This window comes from Prosopis cineraria, unplaced genomic scaffold, assembly GCF_029017545.1.
Source record: "Prosopis cineraria cultivar Desert tree isolate PC_DT_omini unplaced genomic scaffold, ASM2901754v1 PC3, whole genome shotgun sequence".
Classification (NCBI taxonomy): Eukaryota; Viridiplantae; Streptophyta; class Magnoliopsida; order Fabales; family Fabaceae; genus Prosopis; species Prosopis cineraria.
Genome location: NW_026555334.1, coordinates 8,288,139 through 8,305,156, shown reverse-complemented (window position 1 = coordinate 8,305,156; position 17,018 = coordinate 8,288,139). Strand labels below are relative to the sequence as shown.

General features: G+C 31.8%; 1 protein-coding gene across 11 annotated transcripts; it reads left to right on the top strand.

The window, feature by feature from the left end:
* Window positions 1-3,235: 3,235 nt before the first annotated feature.
* LOC129306812 (protein LNK1-like) lies at window positions 3,236-17,009 on the top strand. Of its 11 annotated transcripts, none has more exons than XM_054947555.1 (10): window positions 3,237-3,396; window positions 4,869-4,946; window positions 5,710-5,828; window positions 8,080-8,612; window positions 8,692-9,040; window positions 12,991-13,665; window positions 15,163-15,308; window positions 15,951-16,086; window positions 16,174-16,279; window positions 16,738-17,009. In XM_054947555.1, the coding sequence occupies exons 3-9, from the start codon at window positions 5,805-5,807 to the stop codon at window positions 16,264-16,266; spliced, it is 1,956 nt and encodes a 651-aa protein (XP_054803530.1). In that variant the 5' UTR covers window positions 3,237-3,396; window positions 4,869-4,946; window positions 5,710-5,804; the 3' UTR covers window positions 16,267-16,279; window positions 16,738-17,009. The 11 variants fall into 11 exon arrangements, 9 of the variants coding, with proteins under 9 accessions (XP_054803532.1, XP_054803534.1, XP_054803533.1 ...); XM_054947551.1 differs by having other exon boundaries at window positions 5,704-5,828; XM_054947552.1 differs by having other exon boundaries at window positions 4,869-4,952.
* Window positions 17,010-17,018: the final 9 nt, after the last annotated feature.

Below are 17,018 nucleotides of genomic sequence, written 5' to 3'. Positions count from 1 at the left end.
TCTTGTTTGATAAAATGAGAGAGAAATTTGAGAATTTAAATAGAAAATTTTACCTTTGAACGTATAGAAGATGGCTGGTCTCCATCAATGGTCACAAAAAGAAAGGCATGTAGTCCACAACCTTCAAACTGCAAGAGTTATAAAATGAATATGATAGTTATAAATTTATAATTTGCATAATAAGTGAAAATTAGTGCAACTGACCCATGTTAGGTAAAACTAACACTATTTAACATCTCATTCTGCAACCACCTTATCACATATAACTACACTACCCATGTTAGACATATTAGTATTAATTAAAAAATTTAAATTCAACTTTAAATTTAAAACTAATGTGGCTTGACAGGTTGAAATAATGTAGAGATTTTTAAAAGTGAGGTAGTTTTATATTTATTTTAAATTATGAGTAGAATCAAATTAAAATTATACTAATATTTTGAAAAATTAAATTTTAAATTATGAGTAATTTCATGAAATTTTTAAAATATAAATTAAAATCTAACAAAAAAATTTAAAAATCAAAATTTTTTAAATTAAAATTTAAAATTATGGGCAAGAAGTTGGTCTGTTTGGATAATAGATAGATTTTTTTGGAGATGAGGAGGATATACATGATTTCATTATTCTTTTATATTAGAAAGTAAAATTTCTAAATAAATAAATTAATGAGAAGTTGAGGTAATGGAGAGATATTAGAGAGGTGAGGTAGTTTTATTTATATTTAAAAATTAAAATCAAATAAAGCAAAATTACATCAAAAACACATGTCATTTAGAGAATGCTGCTTATGGTTCTACTAATATTGTAAAATTTAAATATAAATCTAGTTGTAGTTTTAACAAATGTTCACAAGTAAAATCTCAAATTTTCAATAATTTTTAAAATGAAAATTTTAAAATTAAAATTGATAATTATGAGTAAGAAGTTATAAAATTTGAACGATAGAGGGATTTTTGAGACGAGAAAGGTATAAATAATTTTTATTTTTTTAAAGTTAGAAATTTTGAGATTATAATAAATTAATTAATAAGAAGTTGGGATATTATATAGATATTTGGGGAAGGTAGTTTTATTTATATTTAAAAGTTAAAAAATAAATAATCAAAATTGTATAAGGGACACATCATTTTCAGAATGCTACTTGTAGTTATATTTTATATAAGTTAATAAGAAGTTGGGATAACGTAAAAATATTTGAAGTGAGATATTTTTATTTATTTTTTAAATTTAAAATTAATATAAATACTTCAATTGAAGATTAATTGAGATAATGGGGAGATATTTGAAGGTAAGGTAGTTTTATCTATTTTTAAAAATTTTATATATTTTTAAAAATAATAAATAAATAATATAATTAGATCTGTATCATCATTAAATGTTACTTGCGGTTCTACTTTTATATAAATATATAGATATATAGATTATACTTAAAATAAGTTCATTAATTTAAAAAAAGTCAAAAGTTTTGTAAATTTTTTTGAGCAGTACTTAAGTCATTATTTTATCAATACATATGGTAATGTTGTTTGTGAACAATGTTGTAAATCATTTATATTTTCAAATTAATTTGCATATTCTTCTAATTTTTTTTATTTGATTTTAATCAAACCCTTATAGTTTGATTAATTAAAAATATTAATTTTTAAATATTAAATCCTTAAATTTTTCCTTTTAATAAATATAAATATAAACTTTTATATGTTTATTAAAGCTCTATATAATATTAGAATTAATTATATAATTTTTATAACCCAAGATTTATACAATTAAGTTATATTTTCTAAATAAATTTTATATATATAATTTTTACAAAAAATTAAGAAAAATTTTAACGTTGTAGTATTTTTTTTTTGTTTTTTCAAGTAAAAGTATTAAATAATTTTTATATAAATTTTAAAATTAATTTTGTTTTGGAGAATTTAACCAATCATCAATTATTTTTAAGAATTAAAATATTTAAATGATTAAATTATAAGGAATTTATTAAATAAAATAAAGTACGTGATTTAATTCAAAAAATAGATTAAAACTAGAAGGACTTACAACTCAATTTTCTAAAAATAAAAAAATAGAAATATGATTAGTTTGATTGTTGGGAAAATTTCAGCGAGGCTGCCTTCATCTAACTTAATTGCAATCAAACTTTTAAAATTATAAAATTTCACTACCCATATGTGGAATTGAAATAATATTAAAAAATTGATTGAAATGATCTTATTATGCGTGGTGAAATAAATAATTAATGTATAAAATAATAATTAATGTAAATAAAATTGTAACTCTTATTAATCTTATTAATATTATAATATCATTATAAAAATAAACAAGTAAAGCTAGGCATATAAATAACTTGTTTAAGAAAAATAAACAACTGGTATATGAAAAAATAAAGAACAAACGTAGGTGGAATGAAAGTTATAAATCCATAATAATATTATATTGTTAATGAGAATTGTAAATTTTACATATAACAAGTTTTTATTTTAGATACATTAGTTATTCATTTTTCTCATATGAATTGTTTATGCATCTAGTTTAAATTAATTGTTATTATAACAGTGTTATTTGTAAAAACCATAAGTTAACTTATTATTTTACTATTATTACTTATAAAAATTGTAACCTGACTCATTATTTAGTTATGTTACTTATAAAAATTATAACCTAAATTATTATTCTAATAATATTACTTGTAAAAATAGCAACTTAACTTATTATTTTAATAATATTAATTATAAGAAAAGCATTTTAATCATTTAACTAAAAAATTTTATTTCATTTTAATCCTCCAAAGTTGCAATGAAATCTTAAAATTCTATTACTTTCAATTGAAATTATGTTACAGCCAAAGAAAAAACTTTAATAAAATTCTCCCGAAAAATAAAGACCAACCGTCAATTAATTTTATATATATCGCTTTTTTTTTTTAATAAACATTTCATTTACATTTCGGTTTACAGTGCAACCCGCCACGCAAATACATTCGGTGACGAATGATCCCTGGACACGTGTTCCGAGGGAACATCTGCTCATACGTGAACCAATAATATCGTAGAAACTGATCGGATCTTAGCGCCCCCTCCCGTCCACGAATTCTGATATCTGCCTTGTTTTGTCTTGACTTATTCCACACGTGTCAGTCTCTCCGTGATACCTTATAAATTTTTAAAAAACAAATAAATATAGATATAAATATTAAACCAAAAAAAAAAATAAAAAAAAAATTCTGAAGGCTTTTGCTGGATCCGATAGGAAAGAAAGCTCTGGAAGCTCCGAGGAATCCCGCCCTACTCGAGCGAGGTCAAAATAGCTGAAGCTGTTCTCTCTTCTGTGGTGAATATCAGTTCTGTGTTCTGGTTCTGTAATTTCTGAATTGAGGTTGCAGTTAAGAGAGTGAGAGATCTTCCTTTCCTTTTCATGGCGTTCTACTTCGGATTAATTTGATTGTTTATCATTTTCATTTCCTTTTGTTTTCCTCCTCTCTTTAAAGTTTTGTTTTTATAGAAACACAAACTGATTATAAACAGTTTCTTGATTGTTCTTTTTACGTTCTACTTGAAAGGAGGTTTTTAAACTTACTCACCTGTGTTTGGTTGAAACCAACTAGTTAGGGTTGAGTGGATTCATTACTGCATGTTTTTTCTGCAGCTATTTATCACTTGATTTCGGTCTCTTGCCATCCCCCCGGGATTTTTAATAGCTTTTCTTTCGTTTTAACGTACCAATTCAATATGTGCAGTCTTTTTGACCCAAATAAAAATTTGCAGTCTTTGAATGAAAATTTTTTAAGGACAGACAATGATAGTTTTTATATCAGAATTTTTTTTTTTAAATAATCCGCTTCCTGGATGTTGGGATGTTTTAACGTTTGGATTCATCTGACTTGTTCGTAATCGCACAACGTTAACCGTGGACATATCAATTAAAAAAAGAAGAATTTTGTAAGGAAATGGTGAGAATGAACCTCCAATTGTAAACATTGAGACTTGGAATTTATTGCCTTGAGGAACTTTCCAGATGTTAACTATCTTTGCAATTTGGAGCAAGCTTTTGCGTTATTCAAGTTTGTGTATTTGGATAATTGGTCATTTAATTAAAATTTTTATATTCTCATCCTACCGCTTTCACACTAGGATGTGCACACTGCAAGGTAGTGTAATTGCCTAAATGGGTCCAGAAGATTTATCATTTCTAAGGGCACAAAGACTCTAGTTCAAGCCTAACGTTTGAAAGAGAACAAGTGTTTTGCGTTGTATGATTCCCTTCTATCCTGATCAAGGGATGAAACTTAGGTTTTAGTTGGCAGTTGATATGACCCAATTTTTTTCATTTTCCAATGCAAGGTTGGTCACTTGTTCTGCAAATTTCTTAAGCTAATGTTGGCATGCCAAGCTGATTTTTCTCTGAACTTTTGAGTAGGATATGTTTAAATTCTTTCCTAATATATAATTCGATAACGTACTATCTATAGAGATTTTTGTATAGAATTTTTAATCAGGAAGAGTTTGGGCTCTTTTAATAACTTTGAGACATACTGCCCATTATTTTAGTCACTAATAGTTTGGTATTGTAATTCTAGAATAAAAAAGGGTGGCGCTGAGTTTTACTGAAATTGAAAATGAACGTTTTTCACTAGTTACTTTTTTTTTTTTTTTTAAGAATTACAGTCAGCCACTCTCAAAGAAATTAATCACAGATAAGGACAAACAACAAGTCCTGTTCAAGCAAAAATAAGTCATGTGCCGCATTTTAACAACACTCTGTTCTGCATTGGTCTTTATCCATGATTAATTCTCTTGAGAGGGAGTTAGCTGTAATTCTCCCTTTTTTTATATGTAAATTTAACTAGTTGCTTTCATATTTAGATTTTCCAAATTTGGTGAAGATGTTGCTGGTGATGAACATATGTGGTGGTATTATCTTTGCATGCTGCCAATAAGATGGTAAAGGTGATGCTACTAGTGGAATTTGACTGTCACGACGCTGACACTGTGCTAAATGCTAATTGTTGTGTTATTGAAATGTTTAGTATACAAAATGGAAATGAAAGGGAAAGAAAATTAGAATAGAAAAGAGTGATTTTGTAGATAGAGAAAAATGATACCTTTACTTTTAGGTTAAAAAACCAATAAAAGGTAATGAGAAATATTAATAGGGACATAGTAGACTTTGTATATCTTAATTTCTGGGGCAATATTATTTTCAATTGTAAATACCAAATGGGGGATGACTGATGCTGGTATCATTGGGTATTGCTGTTCATAATTTTTAGACAAAGTGGAAATGTGGCTTCTGACTGGTATAGGGAAGGCCATATCTTAATGGTAGGTTTGGATGAAGGAGAATGAAATGGGAACGAAAGCATTTTGATGTATTCTTTTGTTTTTACTTTAATAAACATTCCCTTCCTTTTTTTATCTGCACTCTCCTTATTCCATGCATTCTATGGAAAAATGTGTTAGTTTTAAATATATACAAAAAGAAAATATTGAGATCAAAACTTTCCATTGTGCAAGAATTATGAGTTACAAACACTCACACTTATCATGTCTTTGATTTTGAATGCAAATTTTTAAACAGGCATGTAGCTTGGAATGTGTTTCTTTTCAAATTAAACCAAGCAGTTTTGTTTCTTAGTTGATTGTTTAAAATTCGGACATTTATTATCTTATCTTATTATTGTTATATTTTGTGATTAAGTGATAGAGAAGCGCCTTTCCTGATGAATGTTCCGAAGGAAACATGGCCTTAGACCAACTAGTTGATTGTGTATTCAGTGGTGGATAGAGGATCTAGAAGGAATGTCAAACTTTTGCTCATACGAGGTATTTAGCATTGCAGTTCAATTATGATGTCCAGAATTTAGTTGGAATAATTAAATACTATCTAATCTTTGTATGAAGTATGTGTTTTCATTTGACTATTTCCGTGTTTAATTTCCATTTTCTCCACGATACTATTTGGTCAATTCCATTGTTTATAAAACTACAATTGTCATGATTGATTAAGACACTTGCTTGGGGTTACTAGGTTTGAACATGATAAAAGCTATTCATAATTAAATTTATATATTTTAAATTTTGATGTTATATATAATAAGTAGGAAAATAGGAAAAAAACAATGGTTGGTCTCTGTACTTTTAGCATGTTTTTGTTATTAGTCTCTATAATTTTGTCCTTTTGCTCTGAGTACCTTAAGCTTGACCTATCTATAACATTGATCCTTGTTGTTTTAAATATGACCATTGATCGTTATTTTTCGTTAATCTTTTTGTTAGAGTTTATTTTTTCTTCGTGTTGTTGGGCACAATCATTGTGTTGTTTGAGTTCATCTTCATTGCTCTGTCTTTGTGATTGCGTTGCTTTTGTCTGTGCTGACACGAGATTTGTCCTAGTGAGTTTTTCTATTGAGAAGGATTATTGAGCTTTCTAATTTGTTGCAAGGTATAATATGGATTGGGAGAATGAGAGTAGTGATAGTGAAGGGGAGGATAGTGGAAGTAGTTTATGGTCTTTATGGGCATTTTTAAAACTATAAGGACTAAAGTTGTAGATGGATCAGCCTTAAGGGACTAGGACCAACACAGAAAAAAAAATAAATAAATAAAATATAGAGACTAATGACGAGAAAACACGCTAATAGTATAGAGACCAACAATTGTATTTTCCCTAATAAATATTTTGTAAGAAACATCAAAATCTATGAATTAGAAATTTCATAACTCATTCAAATTTAAACAAGTTAATATCCATCCATAATCAAAAATTAAATTCAAAATAAGCAAGTAGTAATCAATAATCATAGTATTCATTAAGCATGTTGTTGTTAATAAATTTGTACGAGAATAATACTTATGTAACATATGAATATAGTAAGAAAAAGTTTTTACCCTAAAAATAATGTAACTTTGTATGAACAATCGAAAAAATTAAAGTAAAAGTTTGAACCAGCCAAGTCAAAGATGATTGGGTCTGTAAAGGTTTTGAACTGGTTGAAACATTGATTTATCAATTTTTTTGGTTGAACTGACTGTTTCGGTTTTATTTTGATAACAATGGTTAATTCATCTATATAAATATATATGAAATTGACGTACAATGATGATTTCCTTGAATTGCATGTTGATCGCACATTCAAAGCTATAAACATAATATTTGTCTAAGATCCTCTATTCAAGCATGATTTGTGAGGGCGAAATAACCTTGGGGAAGGAAGAAGCGGTTTGAGGATGTCTTTTAATTGGGAAAGTATTCTTTCGTTTATGCCCGACAATGTATTTTTCAGAACACCAGCAACATGTCTGTTTTTTTATGCCCCGTGTCCTTCCTCGGAAGTTGCTTCAGTGATTTATTGCTAAGGAACCCTGTTTTGCTTCTGGAAGTGGTTTCCTTTTTATTCAAAAATCAAAGGGGAATGAATACTTAAATTGTAAAGAGGTTAAAAGAATACTAGAGATTGTGTCTTAGCAGATGGTGATGAGAAAGTATCGTTTGGCGTTATGGTGGCATTGTAAAATTATTAGAACATAGGCTCTCAATAGCCCATCACTAGATTTTGAAGCTCTTGAGCTGAAGTTTCTTGCGACTTGGTGAAATACTTAGTATTATCCAATGTGCTGAGTTTAAAATCATACTAGTGGCTGCTATTTTAGGCAAGGTAGAAGCTTATGGTCAAATCTTTAGATGGATCAAGTTCAGCCGTATAATTTTCAATTTTCTGCTGGTATTTGCTCATATAGAAGTTTGCTTATGGTTCATCAATATCAACATCGTGTGCTCCTTTAACGCTTCCTCAAACCTTTGGTGCCTTGATGTACCTCAGCCAAGCCACTACCGTGATTTCTTTCACATGAATTTTGGGGGAGATATTGAAATTATGACCACTTGGTATTAGTGGCTTTGAAGAACTATAACAACCTAGGAGCTTATCTGTCAAGTGAAGGCCTATAAATTTCTTCGATATAATATTTAACATTAACCATTCATTGTTTGGATTCTTAATAGTTTAAGCATTTAGGATGCCAGGTTGTTGTGAGTAATTTTTTAAATATTTGTTTTGTCCTTGTGATATTACAGCTTGAAGATAATGTGTGGGATGAATTTGGTGAGAATGATGATCATATAGTGCCCCATGCTGGTGATGAACGTAAGGAACAGTTTGCAATACAGGGCAATAGCTGCAAGAAACCCTTCCAAGAATTCCATAATAGTAAAAGTGCTGAAAATGTTACTAGCCACACTACTCATGATAAGGAGAAATTATGCTTAGTGTCTCAGAAGGAAAAGATGTTGGAAAAGGATTCATGGTCTCAAACACCTGAAGGCGTGTTTCCTTCATGCACTGCTGAGACAAGTGAAGAGGTGAAAAGACTAGCATCAGATGATACAGGGATGTCTGATCGATGTGTCAAGAGCAGCAATATGGGTTCTAATGGTAGTGAGTTTTGTGCTGATGATACTATTTTGGGAGACAAGCATGTAGTTGAAGATGATAGCGTGTGTCAATATCTGATCAACCACACATCACAAACTGACAATGAACTAAGTTTTCTTGATAATGATGGGTGGCTTGATATTGGAAACTTTGAAGATGTTGTCCGGATGTTTAGGTAGTGATTTCTCCTACTTGACTGAAGTTTTAGTTTTATCACCTTTACCTCTGTTTGATTGTCACTTTTAAAATTGCAGAAGTTGTGACTCAACATTTGGAATGGGGAATCTTAATAACGAAGAAAAGTTCTGCTGGCTCCCATCTTCACACAGCACGGAAGAATCTAATGAAGCATTGAAGTCTGACTTCGAATTTTCATGTGCTGAAGCAGATCCAATGAAAATTATGTCAGATTATAAAATTGATTCCAAACCAGATATTGAAGGTCCGCCAATTGCTGATTTCAACGAAAAGCCATCTCCTGTTGATAGAAGATTGAGATGTCAAATTGATGTTGATGATGATGCTGTCCCTGGTCAATTATCAATGTTAAATGAACTAGACATGAATTCTGGTTATACAAATAACTTGAGGTTCAAAGATAAGGTTGGTGCAAAATTCATTTTATTTCCTGTTTTCTGAATTCTAATAGTTACTTAACTAGACATGTGGGTCCTGCACAATTCTTAAAAGGGATTAAAAGTAATGATTTTGGCACATGCCCCTGATATGGCGATAATTGTTACCAAAAGTGAAATAAATCATTGAGATCTTGAGAATACAAGTATTTTACAAAGTATCTGTTTTTTTTTTTTTGGCCAGATGTATTTTACAAAGTAAGGGGGAAGAACTGATTGTGCTTGATATCTCAGTAGAACCATGTTGGTATTTGTTATGTATTGCATTGTAGTTCATCTGAGAATATTCATCCATCTCGATGAGTTTTTTTGGTTTATGCATTCTAATAATACCATCAACAATAACGACAACAACAAGTCTTTATTCCACTAGATAGAGTCGGCTACATGAATTGCAAGACGCTATTATGCTCTATCATTTACCAAGCTTTTAAAAATATTATTAATTAAGAGATCACGTTCAACAACTTTCAAGAATGTTCTCTTAAGCCTTCCTCTATCCCTCTTAATGGGGTTCAAAGTTATATGTTTCAGTCTTCTTATTGGTGCCTCCCGCAGTTTTTTTTTGTATATGCTCAAACCATTTCAAACGATTTTTTTTTTTTTTTTCTTCAATAGGTGCTACCTTCATTTTTTCACGTACGTGTTCATTTTGAATTTTATTTTTACGTGTATGTTCGCACATTCATTATAACATTCTCATCTCTGCTACTCCAACTTTATACTTTTGTTGTCCCATTAGAGCCAAGCATTTACTATTATATAACATAGTCGGTGTGATAGCAATACAATAAAACTTCCCTTTAAGTTTATTAGGCACTTTACGGTTGTTAATAACTTTTTAGCTTCTCTCCAATTAAACCACTCAGCTTGTGAAATATCCTCACTAATTTCGCTATTATTTTAAATAATGGCTCTCAAATATCTAAATTTTTTCACTTGAGATATAATTTGATCTTTCAATTTTACTTCCAAATTATTGTTGACTAGTCTTTTACCAAATCTACAATGTAAATATTCTGTCTTACTCCTACTTAGACGAAAACTTTTTAATTTTAATGTCCTCTTCCATAATTCAAGTTTACAATTAATTTCTTCTCTTGTCTTTACTATAAGAACTATATCATCTGTGAAGAGCATACATTTGAGGATTTTTCCTTCAATATTTTCCCTCAAAACATTTAGGATTAAGTTAAACAAATAAGGACTCAAAGATGATCCCTGATGTAGTCTAATATTTATAGAAAAGTTCTTTGTTTGACCAATAGACATTCGTATATTAGTTTTTACCATCTCATACATATCTTGTATGACTTTAATATAAGCAATCCATGCTCCTTTTTTTTTCAAGGCTTTTCAAAGTACTTCTCTTGGTATACGGTCATATGTTTTTTCCAAATCAATAAAAACAATATGTAAATTTTTATCTTTACAACGATACTTTTTCATTAATTTTCTTAGTAAATAAATTGTCTCTGTTGTCGATTTACCTGGCATAAAACTAAATTGATTCTCGAAAATACTTGTTGCCAATCTCAATCTATGCTCAATTACTTTTTCCAATAATTTCATTGTGTAGCTTATGAGTTTAATCCTCTATAGTTAGTATAATTTTGAATATTTTCTTTATTTTATAAATAGGAATTAATGTACTTCTTTTTCAGTAGTCAGGTATTTTCTTGGACCATAAAATCACATTAAAAAATTTAGTTAACCATCTCACCCCTTCTTCACTTGAAAATTTTCACACTTCAATAGATATACAATCAGGTCCGTTGGCTCTACTATTTGCCATTTTTTAAAGAGTTTCCTTTATCTCCTTATCACGTATTATTGGATAAAATGACGAATTTTATTCTCCTTCATGAGTTACTAAATCCTCCAAGTTATTAGACGAACCCTCTCCATCATTGAAAAGTTTGAAAAAGTAAGTCTCCTATCTATTTTTAATTTCATCAGCTGTAACTAAAATTCTTCTTTCTTCATTCTTTATACATCTTACCTGTTCTAAATTGCTTGATTTTCTTTCGCTACTCTTAACAATCTTATAAATGTTTCGTTCTCCTTTCTTTGTCTTAAGGCTCTTATAAAATTTTTCAAAAGTTTTAGAACGAACTTCACTCACAGCTCTCTTAGTTTCCTTCTTAACTTTATGGTACCTTTCTCAATTTTTTTCATTGTTATACAAATGTATGGCTTTAAAAAAATTATTCTTATGTTTGATTTTGTCCTATACACTATTATTTCACCATCAAGACTCCTTATCTCTCGGACCAAAACCTTTTGATTTTTCCAAAACTATTTTTATAACCTCCCTTATCTTTTTAGCCATATTCTTCCACAAGATGTTAGCACTTCCCTTAGATTCCTAAATTCTTTTATCCAAAAGATTTCGCTTGAAAATATCTTGCTTTTTACCTTTTAATTGCCACAACCTAATCTTTGGCGCTATTACTTGTCAATGTTTATGAGTTTTACTCATAATACACATATCAAGAACAAGGACCCTGTGTTGTGTCGTTACAGCATCCTCAGGAATCACCTTGCAATTTTTACAGAGTCTTCTATCCGTTTTCCTAACTAAAAAAAAAATTAATCTGTGATCTTGAAGCTCCACTTTTGTAAGTGATGTGATGCTCATCTTTTTTCTTGAAACAAGTGTTGGCAATTTTAAAATCATATGCCAACGAGAAATCAAGAAGAGTTTGTCCTTCATTGTTTAGCTCTCCAAAATCAAAACCACCATGCACCCTCGCATATTGACCAGTCTCTCTCCCAACATGCCCATTAAAGTCTCCTCCAATAAAAATCTTTTCACTCTGTGATATTTGTTGAATCAACTCCTCCAAATTCTCCCAAAATAATTCTTTAATACTAGCTTCTGTTCCAACTTGAGGCACATAAGCGCTAACAATATTAACAATCCCACGTCCAACTATCATTTTTAAGGAAATAATTCTATCTTCAATTCTGCTAACTTCTACAATATTCTTCTTCCACTCCTTATCAATAATGATGCCTATTCCATTGCATGTGCTTACTTTTCCTGTATATCAAAGTTTGGAACCTTGAATATCCCTAGCTTCTTCTCCACGCCATTTTGTTTCTTGCAGGCATAGGATATTGATTTTTCTTTGAATCATAACCTTTACAACCTCTATAGATTTACAATTCAATATCCCAACATTCCAAGTACCAAATCTAATCTTGCTCTCATGGACTAACTTTTTTAGCCGCGCACGTCTAGAATAATACAATAGCCCTTACTCATTTAACACTATATCCAGGCGCCGATACAGCAGCTCTAGCTTATCACTGTACTCGAGCCATGCAGCGCGTTACTTATTGGCAACGACCTAGCATTAGCATTATAACGTCTATTGTCCATGTTCATGATAGTTAAAGTTTCATGTTGGCTGTTGATAGCCTAACACAACCCTCTTCCTTTATGTGGGTTTAGGACCGGCTATAAACATAGGTGAAATTATTCTAATAATACCATCATCGTATGAAATTCTAAATCAACAGCAGTTTCTAACTTATTCAGTCTTTCTATGTATTTGATGAGATGATAGGCGGGATCTATGATAACTGGAAATTTTTAATCCTGATTGGAACTATAATTGGTAGGGTGTCATGAAGGGAAATTAAGCAATAACACTCCTTCTGCTCTGTGCTTATATCATTTCATGTTTTGGCATTTGTGCTGTGGCAACTGGTAATGTGAAAGTGGGCTTGATCTTCTGTAATATGAAAAAAAAAAAAATTGATCCTTTTTCTTTTAGTGTTTTGTTAAATTTATCTGGTTTGCAGTGTAGATTTTTTTAGCGGTGATCGTGTCTGAATACCTGGTCAGCTTAATTTGAGCAATCCTCAGTGTTATTACTTGTCTCTTGATTTGTATCTCATGAATCATAGATGCAAAGGAAGCTGTCCAAGGCATCTGAAAGAATAATAAAAGATGACTGCCTGGAAAATGGTGATTCTTTTCATCAATTTCCTCCTCCGGCTCAATATGGAGATGTGAAACAAGCCAGTGAAGCCTCTTCCAGTAGGGTTAATTCTTATGCTTGCACCCTGCAACATAAACGAAACCTTAATTCAGGCACACAGACAGAAGTTCCCCTGAAAGTTCCAGACTATAATAATGGACCAAATCACACTTTTCTCCTTCCAATTTCATCTGGATCCAGATCTGATCTTGAAGGCAATCCATCTCCTCTACAAGTATCATCATCTGCATCAAACATGGCCAGTATTCATGGTCATTCCACGCAAGGTGCTTCCTTAAAAACAATTGAAAAGGGAGAAAAGTTATTCCACAGCTATGATGCACTGGCACTATCTAAGAGTTCAAAAAAGGGAAATATGGTGACTGTAGTACCATTTAGCAGTCCAGGTTCAGCTCAACAGCAATTGCACCAGTTTGAAAATGAGAATGAAGGTCATAGTGTAGTGGGAGCAGTTAGCATAGGATTTTCGCCGGAAATAGACTCATCAAATGTGCAGGAAAGTTCATCCATGAGCTCTGCACTGGAGGAAATCTCCCTTGAAGCCACTAGCTTTCGTCAGCTACAACTGGTCATGGATCAGGTACTGAAATTTATGAACATGCTTTGCACTTGAAATCTAATTTTGCTCAACCGTTTAAATGTTGTAAATATGAATTCATGAAATTCTTCATGTTGGGCTGTTAACTTCTACAGTATTTTAATGATTCAGGATCAAATAAGATGTGTTATAGGTGATCAAGGGGGGAAAAGAAGGATGGGGGCTCTAAATATGGTTTTCTTAATTTCATCTCACACTGGTGAACTTCCCTTTTAAGCGGGCTGTAAATTTGGACAATAAGTTTTGTCGTTAGAATTGTTAAGTTGAAGATAAAGGATCATATATCAGAAAAAGGGGTAAAGGATAAAAGAGAAAGAATCACAACAAACCTTGATATTCTTTAAAATTTAAACCTGTGTGAAGATGAACATCAATTTAGACAACTTATGTAGTCGGCCTCAATGTTGCTGTAGCATATGGTTGTTCCAGAACAAGTATTTGAGGAGCACATGTTTAAATTTATTGTTGCAAAATCTCACCAAAACCTTGAGTTTTGTAGCTTATAAGATCTCATTGTCTACTCAAAATCACAATGCTTTGCATGAAAATCAAGGAGACAAACCTTTAACTCAACGGATTGACTCCTCTCTGGGATTCATCACTTTTGAGTCGAGTGGCATGAGGTTGAATTCCAGTCGTAGAATTTTTTGATGATAGGTGTTTGAGGTTGGGATTGTTGTCTTCATTTTGAGGACCAGCCAATGCACTCATTGTAGCATAGCAGAAGCCTTGATGCAATTGAACGTGAAGCACTGCATAAGTTACTGATCTTTAAGACACCATAATGCATTGGGGTTACTTTTTCCTTTAGATTCATTACTTTGGCTTCTTTACTTTAGTGACAAATCGGAGATGAGGCCACAATTCCTACGTTGTTAAGGGACTGCTCTCCTTGATGAGATGTGGTGTAACTGGGATCTCAATATGGATTTTTTCTCTGCAGACCATTTGTGTGACATGGAAAACACTAGGCAGATTATGTTGGTAGATCATCCATGTACAAGTGAGGGTGGCATGTTAATTTTTTCTAGTCAGTGTGCTTACTCAACCTTGATATTTAATAGGTTTAGAATTGGAGTTGAATTGTTACGTTGGAAATTCCTTACAGGATTGCAGTGAAAAAGCTTTGGGAACAGAAATATAGACATTTTAGGCAAAAAATTCTCTGCAGCAAGCTTTTCCTCCTGACAGAAGCAAGCTAATTAAAACAACTATTTTCTGATCACTATGCAATCTGGTTTAAATATGGTGTTTTGCTTTGCATAATTTATTCTAAAAGGGTGCGCTTCAGTTTACATAGTCTTAGTCTTGATGATATACATTAAGAGAGTTTCCTTACATTTTGTTAAAGCAAAAAAATTAGGATAGTACTTCATGTTGCAGTGCCAATCAGTTTGTTGGCTACGTCAGAATCACTGATATTAACTTACCAATTTGTTGACCATATTCTTGTACATGACAAAATTTGCTTGAGTGCAGTTGGATATTAGAACCAAAATGTGCCTAAGAGATAGTTTGTATCGCTTGGCTAAGAGTGCTGAACAAAGACATGCTTGTGCAAACACAAGTTGTAGCGTTGGAGAAGGTGTTGAAGCTTGCAAAGCTATGGTGCAGAACCCAAGCAGGTAGTTTCTTAAGTCTTCTTGTCTACTCAGGTCAATATTCCTCTATTAGAGAACCAGCACGATGGTTAGAACACTGATGCGACATAATTACCAGTTATGGTAGTTTAGCTGATTTGCTGGATTTCCTCTTTATGCTTCTCTGGCACCTGTGATTCGTTTAAAATGTAGCATTTAAATTTCAAATAGCACACTAATCTTAATAAAATGGAGTATGACACGTATGAGATTGAGGAAGGACAATGTCACGAGTAAATGTCAGGTGTTGGATTATTTCAATGATGCCACTCTATATACATAACTTTTTTGGTGATGTACAAGGAGTAGTCTCCGCTGACAGCAAAATCTAGTCTTCTTTGGGGTATTGAGGGCAAAGAGTGTACCCCTCTCAACTCGGTTTATGATAGTGTGAGATTTGGTACATATCTAACTTTGTTTAGAAGTATATTTACTAATCATGATACATTGGGAAATAAAATTTTCTCAAGAGAAGGGACAGAAAAGGCACAATCACATTTTTGATCTGGGAGGAAGCTTGTACGTAGTTTGCTGCATGCTTTTCCCTAGTTTGCTTGGATATCCATTGGTATTTTAAATGTTGATTGAATACCCTTTCCGCCAAGTCTAACACATAGCCCTATGCAGGTGTACTGGACTTATGGATTTGGAAACTGACACCAATCCCATTGATCGGTCTATAGCACACTTACTGTTTCACAGGCCCTCTGATCCATCTAGGTTGCCTCTTGACGATACCTTACCTTTGAAAACTAATGTTATGGTAATTCATGTGTATATGAAGTGTTTCAATAAGGTACATATTTGTTATTGGCTGCTGCTAGTCTCATTTCCAGGGTTTGATTAACAGCAGATGCATCCGTCAGTGACCAATCGACCGGTGGGGACTGAGAATCAGGAAGAAGCTATTAATGGAGCGGATCAAAAAACTTTCGGAGGTTAATGCCTACAGAAAAGTGAGATTAGTGTTATCATTATTGTGGTGCATAGCGTCTTATTTAATGTCATTATAAATGATGATGTGCTGGCATACTTGGATGCCTTGTTAATGTGTTATTTCGCGTGCTGTACTGTAGATGTTGTACAAACCATCCAAATACTTGGATGCCTTGTTAACTTCTTTACTGAGATCAAAGACATTAGTTAAAATTAGTTAATTATCAATAAATTTTATAACTTCTAGAATTAGCCTTCATTGTTTAAGCTGACTGAAAGAGATTAGGGCATATTTGGAATTGAGTCAAATATTTATTAGATTTTGTAAAAGGTCTCAAATCAAAGACCCATCGGAAGAGACTTATATGTAGGGGTATCATGTAAGCTGCTTCAGCTGCCTCATATATTGCACCAGATTTCTCCCCTTAGCTAGGCTGCTGTTATTTGTGTTTCACTAATCAAGTGGACGTTATTGCAGGAACAAATATTCCTGGGGATCACACAAATGACTGTTCCACCTGATGGTTTGACAGGTTTCATTCATATATTTTTTTTTTTTTTGGTGTGTTCCATTTTTACGCACGTTTGTGGCAACTTGGAGTTTTATTCTTCCTATAGTTTTAGGATCATCAAAACATGTTATTCCTGAGGAACTCACTGCTCTTGAACAAGATGCATGGGGGAACTCAAACCTTGCCATGTGTTCTTCATGTTCTGCATTTTGTCCCAATGCTAAGTTTACCTGTCCAAGTGTATGAC